General features: G+C 39.7%; 1 protein-coding gene across 3 annotated transcripts in view; it reads left to right on the forward strand.

Moving 5' to 3' along the window:
• Positions 1-14,321, forward strand: part of Gfm2 (G elongation factor, mitochondrial 2) — a 38,365-nt gene that overhangs the window by 21,632 nt on the left and 2,412 nt on the right. For all 3 annotated transcript variants that reach the window (XM_005386062.2, XM_013514801.1, XM_005386064.2), the window contains 9 exons: positions 707-787; positions 2,251-2,399; positions 3,695-3,835; positions 3,917-4,016; positions 5,398-5,587; positions 10,022-10,098; positions 12,054-12,192; positions 12,299-12,478; positions 12,989-13,104. In XM_005386062.2, the coding sequence (XP_005386119.1) occupies positions 707-787; positions 2,251-2,399; positions 3,695-3,835; positions 3,917-4,016; positions 5,398-5,587; positions 10,022-10,098; positions 12,054-12,192; positions 12,299-12,478; positions 12,989-13,104 (1,173 nt within the window). The remainder of the gene's footprint in view (positions 1-706; positions 788-2,250; positions 2,400-3,694; positions 3,836-3,916; positions 4,017-5,397; positions 5,588-10,021; positions 10,099-12,053; positions 12,193-12,298; positions 12,479-12,988; positions 13,105-14,321) is intronic.

Genomic DNA, 14,321 nt, shown 5'->3' on the forward strand with positions numbered 1-14,321 from the left:
CCAGAAGCTAGGCTTTGTCTCACACACACTGCTGCCTGGGGGGCAGTTAGGTACATTTCTGCATAAATTTAACTCTGTGTTTACTCACCAAGTTTAAATATTTTTCTCCCTTACACTGTTAGCAACTTATGAGGCTGGTTTATTAATTTGTCAGCTGAATTATCATATTTCATATAGGCGAGGGTTATGAAAAGAATATGAACTAGAGAGCTGCATTTTTATTAAGTAATACTAATACCCCACATGTTTTCCTTCATTGTGGGATCACAGTAAGATCAGTTCTGTTAGTTACTTTCTTGGAAAATCTGATGATCATTTCAAATGTTAGGTACCAGATGAAGCTTCCTGTTAACTAAAACTCCCACATTTATCTAAAACCAGCAATCAATTGTGTGTGTTATTATTGGCTATAAATTGTGTGTTTTCATTCATTACTTTGAGCACTTTTAAGTAGGTAGCCTTTTACTGGTTTGCTTTATCAGGCTCTGACTTCTGTAAATTTGAGAAACTCATAATAGCCTATCTTCAATTTCAATTTCCTTTTTCTTTTTAAAGAAAAGTTAGATGTGAAGAGTTGTTTAGCTTGAATAAAGCGGATCGTGTAGCTACCTTGAAATATTTGAATAATGCATATTTATACTACTTAGACAAATTAATAGTTACAAAAATAAATGCAAGTTATGGAATTTAAAATCTTTCTTTATAGGTTGCTGATTTGGATGATGAATTTGCTGACTTGGTTTTAGGTGAATTTAGTGAAAATTTTGATTTGCTACCAGCTGAAAAGGTAATTACATTATTCAGTTGTTTTGACTAAGTTTTACTAATTGGATGTAGTTTGATTTCTCTGTCTTCGTTATATGTTTGCTTTTCTAACTTTACATACTGGCTTCAAAATTAAGAAAGTCGCTAATATAGGTACTCATGCAGTGTCAGCAGCTTGTTACTTTTGGATGTACTTTACAGAATTAACAACTGCACCTTTCTTGCATAAAGCCAGGATCAGTTAATTGCTCACTCTCTCTAGCCTTTCCTCATCATGCTGATCATTTCCTGAGGATGTTTAGGGAAGTCACAGGTAGAACGTTTGTACTTAAGTCCAGGCTACTACAGTGTCATTTTGCTCAGAATATTTTTCTGAGTAAGTTTTACTTTTGAATGGAAACTCACTATGGTTCTTTTTTAAAAACAGTTTTTCAGCATCAGATGTGAGAAAAGGCTTGTAAGATACAGCAGTTAATTATAAGAGGTAAAGAATCTGCTGGGGACTTGCCCCATGAACTTGACAAGCTTATTTTTTATGTTCCTTTATGAAACATAAGAGTCGCCAAGTGAAGTGTGCATCAAGTGGTAATCCGTAAGATGATGAATCCAGTAAATTCACTAAAAGGTCATCTGTGAAAAGAATTAGAGGCTGGGTGTGGTGGTGCCTGTCTGTAATCCCAGAACTTGGGAGGCTGAGGCAGGATTGCTTTGAGTTCAAGGCCTGCCTGGGCTACCTAGTGAGTTCAAGGTCAGCCTGAAGTACATAGCAAGACCCAGTCTCAAAAACAAACAAACAAAAAGGAAGCCCACAAGGACTGAGGCATAGTTTTAAGACAGTTGAAGTAAGATGTAGAAAAAAGTGATTTTTTTTTTCCTTTCAAATGAAAAACATTTTTTGAAATTTTTTCATATTTAAAATGTTTAAACATGTTTATTATACCCTAGTTTGTGTAACATGAATTTTGTTTTTAGGGAGCTCACACTCTAAAGTGGAATTGACCTACCAGTTCTCATTAATAACTGACAAATCTTTTCTTGGTTCTTGAGGTCTTTAAAATTTTTTTCTTTGATTTCTGTTTTTGGTACTGAGAACCAAATTCAGGACCTTGCACTTGCCAGGCAGGAGCTGTGCCACTGAGCTGTATCCTTGGCCCTGTTGACTTCCTTCTGGATTTTGTTTAATTCATTTGGAAAAAATTACGTTTTTATTCCTGACCAGTTCTTCTAGTAGCTATCAATGTTGAATCACAAGACTATTAATTAATTGGTTCAAGAAATACTTTTGAGCACCTATCATATCTTAAACTTTTCTAGTTTCTGGGAATTTAGTAGTATTTCTGTAGTGCTAGTAAAGAATAACGGAGATGTGGTGAGGAGTGCTGTTTTACAAGGGTGGTGAGGGAAGACCTGTCATTCTGAGAGACTCTGGCAGAGATCAGAATACTGGATCTGAAATAGATGTTCACTTACATCTCTGCTCTGTAGCTGCAGACTGCAATACACAGAGTGACACTGGCTCAGACAGCAGTGCCTGTGCTGTGTGGAAGTGCACTGAAAAACAAAGTGGTACAGCCCCTGTTGGATGCTATTACTATGTATTTGCCTTCGCCTGAGGAGCGCAACTGTGACTTTCTGTGAGTACCTAGATTAAATCCTACAGCCTCAGGAAAACAAATAGGTCAAGACAAGTAAGACTTGCTTCAGGAAAAGAAGTTAAATCACCACTTTTGGTGAAGAATATCTTTGTAAATGATTAATAAAGAGCCGTAGTAACTTTTACTTTCTTTGCTTGAAAAGTTACATAGTAACTCTTACTTTTTATCATCTTCTATAACTTGTCATGTTTACAGTTGGAATTAAACTGTAACTTCACTGTGTGTGAGCAATACTGACCTTGTGTTAAACATTCAGTAGATTTATATTTATGTTGATTTCAGAATTTTTCATAAGCTCAATGTAATTTGTAGCTGTAAAGAAGGATTGTTGTTTTACTCCTGTTGTCACTAACAGTTTTATTCTTGAGTAATAAATCTGTACAATCTGAGCATTATGCCACTAGCAGAGAAGTGGGCTTCAGTTCTGTTAGATAGGACATTAATAACTTTACATCTCTAAATGGAAATGCATCCTGGTGGTGCGACTATGAACATGTGCTTTGTATTATTGGGTTTAAATACCAGCACTTCCAAGTTGTTGAGCATCTCTACCTATAAAATTCAGAGAATAAGACTTATCTCCAGGCTTGTATAACAATTCAGTGAGCTAACATTGAGCACAAGGAATAGTGCTAGTATATAGTAAGCTCTCTATATTTGTATTTGCTAAAGTTAAAAATGGGAAGGACTAGGAATAAGATTAGAGAAATACTATGTTGAAATGTTTAACCTACTTAAGTCATAGACTTTCAGACCAATAAATCTGTTTTCTCCTGAGAAAAGTGCACCGATACACAAAATTTGGCAATTTCAGGAAAATTCACACTTCCTTAAACTTATCAGTGAACACAAATAAGAATGTTGACAGTTTAAACAAGTTTGAGTTTGGACTGTAGAATTTTATAGTTATGCAGCTGGACAGGGAGGGAGCAAAGAGAGTAAATGCTGAAAGGTACCTATTGGGTTATCCTTTATACATTTCTTGAGAAGGGTGTGCTCTTCTCAGATACACTTCTTAAGGAGAGAGCTCTTGGCTTTGACATCATTTGCAGTTAGAGGTAACAATGGGAAGAGAATTCATTATTTTTAGTTTTGAAGATACTACCATATCTCTATTAAATAATGTAGTCCATGTAAGAAGAGAAGCAGGGCATGACATTACTTACTGGGCTGGGATAAGAGGGATCTTCTCCGCAATGATTCTGATTTGATCTGTATAGACACATGGGAAGTGTATCTTACCAGCCTTTTGGGAATGTCTTTTTATTTTATAGGCAGTGGTATAAGGGCGACTTATGTGCACTGGCATTTAAAGTTCTCCACGACAAGCAGCGAGGACCACTGGTTTTTGTACGCATTTACTCAGGCACGCTAAAACCCCAGTTGGCTGTCCATAATATTAATGGGAATTGCACGTGAGTAGAAGCTTAGGTTATTTTCTAAAACAGTACTCATTTTTAAAAAGTCCTTTATTAATATAAATCATGGTTTTACAGGGAGAGAATAAGTCGTCTGCTTTTGCCATTTGCTGACCAACATGTAGAAATCCCTTCACTGACTGCTGGTAACATTGCTTTGACTGTTGGGCTTAAACATGTAAGTGACCAAATGACTTCTCTTGGAAATAATGTCTAAATGTTTAGTTACGGGTAGGTGCTGTGTAGTAGCAAAATTCTTAAGTCTAAAGTCTGTCGGTAGTGGGATAATGAATATTGCAGGCTGTTTATCAACTGGTTGAATGTCACACATTTGATAGAAAATTACAGAACACAGAATAGATTGTATTTATATTCACAAAGTTCAAATCTAAATAAATATATAATTTATAGATACATATACAAGTCTTAAGCTTGAGTATTTTTTTATTCCCATTGGATTTTTGCTTGTTTTGATCATTGCAGAAAACTTAATCTAACCTTACAACTCAGTGGGAAATAACTAAAGATATTTTGCTAGTGATGGCTCCATGAGGGCGAGGATTTTTGTTCCTTTTGCTCACAATTCTGTCCTGTCTGTAGGTCAATGCTTGCATGAAGTAGGCACTACATAGATACTTGTAGTATGAACAGATGAAAATATTTCATGTTGTATCTATTTTTGATGGGTTAAAATTAAGGACATTTCCTGTTTGTGTGTTAAGTCAGATGTGTGTTCATTAAACTTCAGTATATTTGTCATTTGGGTAAACATTGTTGCTTTTAACATTTTAAACTCTTGATGGTTAATTGTAAGTTTCAGGATCCCTGGGTAGAAAATTTCCATTCTGTGGATATTGAACTTCTGGTATTGAAGTGTGCCCTCCATCTACTCAAAGGCAGGACCTGCTCCTTGTACATATTTGAAGGAGCTCTACAAATGTGTTCAGACTGTTGCTTCATAGGATTGTCTTTACAGAAAAGGAAACTAGCAAGAACTTCATGATATAAAAGATTAAAACTGAAAATGTAGTTTTAAAGAATAACTGGATTCTACATAGAAGCTATCAGTTCTGCATGATCAAGGGTATTCTGGTTAATTGTATATTTTAGTTAGAGATTTTTCTGTAAAATAGTAATAAATTCTTGTCTTAAAGCACTGTAGTGGCTGGGGATATAGCATAGCGGCACAAGCACCTGCCTGGGCGCAAGGTCCTGAGTTCAATTCCCGGTACCAAAAAAAAGAAAGTTAAAGCACTATAATGGATTTGTGGATTTGTCCTTAACCTTTCTTGTTATGACTGAAAATTTAACCAGGTACATTTATTTTGCCAAGTAAACTTTGGTGGTATGTTGTGCATGTGTATGTTTGTTTTATTGTTTGTTAGAGTTTATTACAGCAACATTTTGGATAAAATTCTCACACAAGTCAAATGAGCTTTCCTTCTACAAAGTTATAGTGAGCTTTATTAATTTATTTCTCTTAAGTTCTGGTGAGTTTTTTATCTGGTAACCATTAGCGGCAGAAGCTGTTTTGTTCCAGGTCATCTGTTTGCTTGCAGACTGCCACCGGAGACACCCTTGTCTCCTCCAAGTCCAGTGCGGTGGCTGCAGCTCAGCGAGCCAAGGGAGAGGGGGAAAAGCAGCAGAGACAAAACAGCAAAGTGGACAGACTGTTCCTGGCTGGGGTAGAGGTCCCAGAACCAGTCTTCTTCTGTACCATAGAACCCCCGTCGGGAGCCAAGCAACCAGGTACAGTGTGTTAGTGAGTTAGTGCTTGATGCTCTGAGTACAATATAGTAGACCCCTACGGACTTCTTATGTGGTTGTGAAATTGGATCTGAACCTACTGGTGAACATTTATTGTGGTTGGTCTAGTTTTTTTACTTAGGTATTTGTAGTTTTACAAACTCTTTTGTATTTTTCTTTTCTTGTATCTTGGCCATTTTTCTCATATTCTTCCTTACTCTTGTTCTTCCACTGTTAGCTATGAGCTCACAAGTAATCGGCCTTACTTATACTGTAGTAGATCAGATAATAACTGATTGATTACTCAAGTTTTTCATATATAAAAATGCCACTTACTTTGTTTTCTAGCTCAGCCTCTAGAATCCAGTGAAGAAATTTATATACTATGGCTAATGTTGTTTGACCTTTGAGGAATTAGAGTATATGCTTTGTTTAGGAGATTAGCTCAGAATTCTCCAGTGGCTTTTTATTACTTATAGCACAAAGCCAAACTCCTTTGTGTGAAATATAAAGTCTATGATTGCAGCTGTCTCATTTCCAAGTAGACTTGGTTACATGTATTATTTAGGAGTTACAAGCTCCTAAATAATAATTGCTTTGATAGAACCAAAGTTTTGTTTTTTTCTCTTGTAAAACAATCCTTAATTGGTCGCCCAGGGGTTAGAGGGTGGCTGCACAGAATCACCAGGTGCCCAGGCTCTGGTCTTCGTGCTCTGCCCAAGTGCACCGTCCTGTGATGACTGTAGGAGCTTAGGGCGTCGCCTTGTAGTTCTTGACAGCAGAAAACGCTTATGAGGGGAGATGTACTCCCTCCCCTCTTAACATTTCTTATGTCACTGACCAACACTGATTGCAGAGGAATCTGTAAAAGCATTCTTTTGCCAGGTGTAGTAGCTATACCTGTAATCCTGGCTTTGAGAGGCTGAGGAAGGAGGACAGGAGGCTAACTGGGCAACTTAGTGAGGGCCTGTCTTGGTACCCCTCGGGTAGTCCCTAATACTGCAAAAGAAAAAATAAGAGTACACTCTATGCACCCGTAGGAAAGTAGTTTTAATTTCTTGAAGATGCTGTACCCTTTTTGCACTGCTGCTTCTTTTCACCCTGTTCTCTGTCACATATAGTGATTCCCTCTGACTCTGTACGCCTGGAAAATGTGTACTTTTGTTTAGGGTTCAGCTCAGCATCACCTTTCTATGAGGCTTTTGATGGATTCCTGTATTAGATTAAGGACAAACTATGTTTTCCTTTCTTTGAAAACAAGTTGAATTTACAAATTATAGAAAAACCAAAGAAATCTTTATTCCCACCCCATGGCTTGCTGAGGGCCCAGGGGGAAAGAGAAAGTCCCTAGCGAAGCAGGGGCTCCAGGGCCTTGCCTCTCTCCATGCTGTTCGCATGAAAGAAATGTAAGTGCAGATATAAGACAGCCTCAGGTACTGAGGAGAGCTGGATTTTTTCTTGTCCACTTGGTTAAGGAACAGCACTGAAGTTAAAACAGACAGAGCAGCAGTTTTCCTGCTGCCTTAGAGTGCTGCTGGGCCAAGTAGGTATAGGCTCGACTCAGATAAGAAAGATTAGGGGGCCAGGCATGGTGGCATATGCCTATTCCCAGCACTCAGGCGGCTGAGGCAGGAGAATTGCTGTGAGTTCAAGGCCAGCCTAGGCTACAAAGTGAGTTCAAGGCCAGCCTGCACTACATAGCGAGACCCTGTCTCAAAAAGACGAAGGAGAGAAGGAATAGTGGATGATGAGTCTGGCTGCCCAATCCTGTCAGGAGTCACTGGGCATCTAAGGACTGAGGCTGCTTGAGAGAGTAACCGTGAGTTCTTTTTTTTTACCCCCTAATGGAGATTGAACTCAGGACCTTCACTTTAAGCTACAACTTCAGCACCTTTTAAATTTCTTTGAGACAGGGTCTTCCTAAGTCTCTAAGTTGCCCCCCTCCACCCAGCCTTCTTTATTTTGAGAGAGTCTCACCAAGTTACCCACAGTGGGCTTGAACTTGCAGTTGTCCTGACTCAGCCTCCCAGAGTGCTAGGATTACAGGTATGTGCCACAATGAGTTTTTTAAGCATATTCAAGTCATACTCATATTTCAAACAGTGTGAGTTCCTAAGTTTAAATGTAAAGATTGCAGTTGAACGGTACCAGCCAATTTTACCTTCAAGAATTTAAGCCTTTGACTAGGAGAAAATGTTTGGTGCCTGTTTTTCTTTTTCTTTTTTTTTTTTTTTTGGTACCAGGAATTGAACTGGGGACCTTGTGCTTACCGGCAGGCACTTATGCCACTGAGCTATCTCACCTTGGGGATTAGCTCAGAGGTTGTAGGCAGGGATGTGTCAGGGCTCCCCGACTCCAGCCTCTCTCCTGCAAAGCCCTGTGTTCCTTTCCAGTGCTTCCACTGTGTTTTGTCCATCGTCCAGTTTACACTGGACACCCTCTGACACAGTTCTGTTTTCAGCACAGCAAGCTCCCTGAAGGATAGTCTTTATAAGTATTTTGAATGAATATATTTTATAATAAAATTTAACAGTATCTTTTCATTCAAAAAGAGTTGTAGAGTTACTCTTTTCGGATTTCTGTGAAAACATCTAAACAATCTAAAAAATGCCTGTGAACCTTGCATGTGCATGTGTGTCTCGGGGCTCTTGTTAAAGCGTGGACTGACTCAGCAGGTCTGGGACCACGTCAAGGAGTTGGGCCGGAGCCGCACTGTCCAGTGGAAAGGAATGTAACCCACATGTATAATGCAAAATCACTCACAGCCATAGCAGGAAAACAGGTGGTAAAGTTGATTTTAATAACCCCGTTTTACTTAACCCAACATAGCAGTTTTCATACTGATACAAAAATCCAAAATCTGTAATTCTCTGAACTCTGGTCCCAAGCATTTCAGGTAATCTGTATTATCATTTCAACATGAAATTAATACTAAAAGTACTAATGAAATAGTTTACATTTTCATCATATTGAGTGTTTGAAATCTGGTGTGCATTTTACATTTGCAGTGCCTCCCAGTTCAGATTAGTAATACCTGCCTGTGGCCTCCGGACAGCACAGTTCCAGGAGGCCTGGTCCCCAGGAGCACCTTGGCGTATGACTGACAAAGTTAGCTCGTTAACCTGTGGCTCACATTTTCCTTCAGTTCATTTTATGTTTGCTGAACTTCTAACATCTTTATTGTATAAAGGAGAATATACTTACCATTTCACTTTAGATGGCATATTTAATACAGATAATACATTCATATTTCCTTTGTGGTTGTGGTGATACATCGATGAAGGATTGTACTAGTATCTGGTTATTTGTGATGTAATTTTATCCTCCTTTAGCCCCTTCATCACTGCCAGTATTTCTAAAGGCATTTTGCTTTTCTGTTGGCTGCTAGGCTGATCTTCGTAAAGTAGTCAAATGATGTTATCACCCCTTAAAGAGAAAACCCTTCAGTGACTTCCCAGAACAGATCGCAGCCTCTGCCCATGGCCTGAAGGCCTGTGTGTAGTCTGATCTTGCCGCACATCTCATCTAATGGCACTCTTTTGTTTGTGCTGCTGGGGATCAAACCTGGGCCTCACGCGTGTTAGACAACCACTTTACCCTTCATTTTACCCACCGATCTTGAGCTATGGTCCTCTTGCTGCTTTTCTGTACCTTGTCCCACCATTCTCTCTGAAACCAGTTTTCCTTAGCTTTTGCTTATAAGTGTCTTCTTTTTTGTATTTTTTTCTGAATTGTTCTGGAGAAACTGTTCCAGGTTACCCAGTCTCAAGTAACCTCCCAGCATTACTATGTCACATTGCTGTATTCTCTACAGAGCATTTCTGGCTGTTTGAAATTTGCTGTCTGAGTCATTTTCTTGTCGCTGAGACATTGTACCCAACACCTAAAACTTAAAGGAGGAGAGGTTTATTTTGGCTCACCTATTTATTTATTGCTCTGGTTTTGAGACAGGGTCTCATTATGTAGTCCAGGCTGGCCTTGAACTTGCAGCAATCCTCCTGCCTCAGCCTCCCAAGTGCTGGGATTACAGGTGTGCACCACCACGCCCAGGTGACTCACCTATTCATCGTTGGCTGGCTTCAAGGCACGAGGGCAAGGTGGAGGACCGGGCAGAGGAGAGCTGCTCACCTCATGGTGGCCAGGAAGCAGAAGGGCGGGAGCAAGGAGGAGACACACCCCGCCGGGTCACCCCCACTGACCACCCCTTCCAGCCAGGCCTCACCCTTAACATCACATTTAGGTCCAGGGTCCTGTGACCCACTTCTCCTCCAAAGCCCCCTCGGTGAGCACATGCGGTCCTGGGGGACATCTAGACATAAGCCGTTGCATTCGTGTTTTCATAGTCTGTCTGCTGTCCGTCCCTTCTCCACGCTAGGACATGGAGTAAGTTAACTGCAAAGTGGAATGTAAAGAAAACAGTTGTTGTTCATCCCCTAGATTTGGATCATGCATTGAAATGCCTTCAGCGTGAAGATCCCAGTTTGAAAGTGAAGCTTGATCCTGACTCTGGACAAGTACGCATGTTATTCCTTAGCCCTAGAAATCTTCCTGTGACAGTAGTTTTTTTTTTTTTTTTGTGTGTGTGTGTGTGTGTGTGTTATGTGTGTGTATGCATAGATCTAAAACTCACTGGTCTGTGCTCCTGAAACAGCCTTTTTCTTAATTCATAATATAAATTTTCAGTTATTTGAGTGTCAAGCTAAATAAAGTCTCCTCAGTTCCCTAATATAATTACACTTCACACGGAGATTACCCCCAGCATTTTGGGCCCTCTGTGAGACTGCCTTTGGAGAGATTTGGAAATAAGGCACCGCTCGAAGGTAAAGCCTTGAGCCTCTTATAGCAACGCTTGTAGAAGCAGCATACTTAGGAGGGAAGTGTGCAAAGTACTTTAATGCCAATAGCACACCTGACATGGACTGGAGTGATAGATTAGAACTGAGCATTGTGGGAAAATCAGGCTTCTGATTCAGTAGAGAGGCAGTTGTTTTTGATTCATCAAGAAAAAAAAATCACCTGCACTGATTTCTTAGAGAGCAGGTTTATTTTTGTATAAGATTTTAGAAGCATTTAAAATACTATAAATTTGTCTTTATAAAGATAAACTGATTTAGTTAATCTAGACAATCTGAAATACTTTAGTTTCCCAAAATGTCAGCTAAATGCAATAGTATAGTAATTTACTTTAATTGATCATAAAGGCTACAATAACAATAATTAAAACAGAATCTTTTATTTTAAAAACATGTGAAAGATTGCAGTACACTGTAATAGCAAAGTAATACACAAAAAATACCAAATAAAGAATTGAAGTCTCCCTTTCTGTGAGAACTTGATTATTATTCCTCACTTTTCCCCCAAACATGTTCTTTTATTGTGCTATATTATAGAGCACAACATATTTTTTCATATATATATGCACAGATATTTTAAATTGTTCTGTTTGTGTTTATATACAATTGACTTTTCAACTTTATATTTAAAAGAACAATTGTATGCCAAGTAATCCTTTTTTAAAAAATGTGTGGTTATAGTTTATTATAGCCAAAGGACACAAATTAGAACCAGCCAAAGGAAAAGGACACATGGAGGAGTCTGGGAGCATTCTAAACACATTTCCTTCATCCTCAGGGCTCTGCCTCTGGGCACAGGGCCTTACCAACCTGAGCCACTTGCCCACGCCCAGAGCTTTTACTGGGACTCCGTCACATGGTCTGTGGTTGACCTTTAGTCACGCATCCTCCCATGGATTTGGGCTGATCTGTGCCTTTAGTCTCCAGTTTCCCTGGAGTTCAGAGCTGAGAAGGTGTATTCCAAAACTCACATCATGGATCATATTGTTAGGATGGTGGACAAAGCCACCAGGCCGACACTTTAATATTGCTCAAGATAAAAATCATTTTCTTTTTTGCATGATGGTTCTTTTACAGACCTCCAACCAGCCTGGAGGTTTTGACCATCTAAAAAGCTGTAAGGTACTTAGGGTGATTGGGAAATGCCTTGTGGTCCTGTGTTTGGGGGAAAGTTATCTCCCTATTTATAGGGTGTTGCCTTCAGCCACAGTTTCAAGACAGTTATTGCTTATTCACTGAGGGAAGGGCTTTACCCTCCTCTTAAAGGAACCATACAGAAGCTGTAAACATGCATTGTACTCATGTTCTACTGACCAGAATTCCCTTGATAATTGAGAAGTATAGTCCTAGCTAGATGCCATTTTGCCATGACATTTGGAACTCTCATGAGGGAGAGTTGCCAAGAGATTATCTTTTGACTGATTTATCCCAATCAGAAAAGTAAATAGTGCTGGATATAGTAGCCCACCCCTGCAAAAAAAACCCTGCAAAAGCAGCTCAGTTTATAATTAATGAAAAATTACTTGAATGGATATATTAACATCATATCTGTATACAGTATTTTGCATTAAATGTAATTCTTCCTTTGATATTTATTTTCCTCCCCTTGTAACTAGACTATGCTGTGTGGTATGGGAGAATTACATATTGAAATTATTCATGACCGAATCAAGCGGGAATATGGCCTAGAGACCTACCTGGGGCCTCTCCAGGTGGCATACCGAGAGACCATCCTCAGCTCAGCTTATGCCACAGGTAAAACACAAAATGTGAGACCTTGAGCTTGTGTATGCATTTTTGCCAATGATGACGCTAATTCCAGAACAAATCTTTGAGGTACCACATTCAATTTGTGTTTTAGATACCTTAGATAGAACTTTAGGAGACAAACAGCATTTCGTGAGTGTAGAGCTGGAAGCAAGGCCAGGAGAGACACCATCTGTCACACCAGTGATCAAGTATGCTGAAAGTGTCAGCAGAGACATGTTGAAGAACTTCCAAGAAGCTGTTGAAAATGGAATTCACAATGCGTGCCTCCAAGGTGAGGTTTCAACCAAGGGGAAGTGTAATAGCCCATTTGGTCATTGAATCAGTGTGTGTGTGTGTGTGCATAGCAAAATACTATGTAAAGGTATGATATTAATATATCCATGTAAGTAATTTTTTATTACAAACAGCTGCTTTTGCAGTTTTTTTTAATGGGGCAGGGTGGGTGGCTTCTACATCCAGCACTGTATACTTTTCTTTTTTTTTGGTTTTTCTCTGGTACCAGGAACCGAACTCACGACCTTGCGCTTGCCAGGCAGGCGCTTTTGCCGCTGAGCTAAATCCCCAGCCCCTGTATACTTTTCTGATTGGGATAAATCAATTACAAGTGCACACACTAGGGATTGAACTCACCGAACTACATCTCCAGCTTCCTAATCATTTTGTGTATTACAGGTCATTTCCATCTCTTCCTGACTTCAATAGTGCTTTCTCCTACTGCTTTGCACTTGTGTTACTCCTCACTACATACCAAACTCTGATACAATGTTTTTCTCTTACACAGGACCACTGATTGGATCCCCCGTTCAGGATGTGACAATTACTTTACATTCACTGGTAATTCATCCTGGTACCTCTGCAACTATGGTTTCTGCCTGTGTCTCAAGATGCATACAAAAGGTACACAACTAGAGTTCTTGTCCTAGTCCTTTTAAAGCAGTTGTATTGCATAGAGCACCACTGACCTCACAGGTGCTGTGCTTGCAGAGCCTGCATTCCCATCCTTGCCTCTCGAGTCTTATACTCAGCAACAGTTCTTAGCATGAAGGATCTTAGGGATCAGTGCTCACATAGATTGCTGCTAAAATACCCTCTGATTTTGACAGAGGGAGTTTGCTTCACTGGTGTCTGTGTTTTCCACATCCCAGTCACACCCATTAGAGGCAAGTCTGGTAGGTTACAGAAAAGACAGACTGGAGTTGCTTGGCCCTGATGTATAATATGAAGGACACTTAAGATCTAATGTTGGTTCCAGCTTTAGAGTTTATTCATGTAAGACTGCTTTCCTTAAAAGACCAGCTGAGTCCCACTGAGTAACAGATTCAGGGCAAGTGTCTTCGCTCCTTGAAGCATCGAGCGTGTGGTTTTGGTGTGGCTACCTGGGGAGAATTCCCGGAGCGTCATGGACTGTGCTTCCTGCCTTAGTGACCCCCCCAGCTGGATTGGATGCCAGGAACATGGTGTGCTTGCTGCTGATCCCATGCATCCTTCTCTGTGTGAGGATACCCTAGTCTCATAGGTGACTGACTTTACATGAGAACATTAGGTTGTGAGTTCAAATTCATATTTTTGTCTTGATGCTGGGTTTGAACCCAGAACACATGTTAAGAGTATAGCTAGGCATGGTGGCATGGGCCTATAGTCCAAGCACTTGAGAGGCTGAGGCAGGAGGATCACCACAAGTTCATTGTCAGCCTGGGCTACATAGTGAGTTCAAATCCAGCCTAAACTACATGGCGAGACCCTGTCTCCCAAAAAAAAAAAATTTTCTACCACGGAGCCATACCTCCAGCTCTTAAATCCATACTCTAGAGGCTTTTAGATTAAAACAGAAAACCAAAAACTATGCTCTGAAAAAGATTTTTATTGTTCACCTAAGATAGAAATATCACATGTAGTCACTGCTGTCTTGAGAACATTTAATTTAAAAAGCTTCTCCTGATATTGGTTTTAATATTGAAATAATAATCCAAAAGATCTCAAACCCCAGTATTTTGACCTTCAAAATACAAAATTATGTCTTTTAAAAGGTCAAATTAGCCGAGCATGGGGGCACATGCCTGTAAGCCCAGCACTTGGGAGGCTGAGGCAGGAGGATCACTGCAAGGTCAAGACCA

The sequence above is a fragment of the Chinchilla lanigera genome, unplaced genomic scaffold, assembly GCF_000276665.1.
Source record: "Chinchilla lanigera isolate Chin_1 unplaced genomic scaffold, ChiLan1.0 scaffold00024, whole genome shotgun sequence".
Taxonomy (NCBI): domain Eukaryota; kingdom Metazoa; phylum Chordata; class Mammalia; order Rodentia; family Chinchillidae; genus Chinchilla; species Chinchilla lanigera.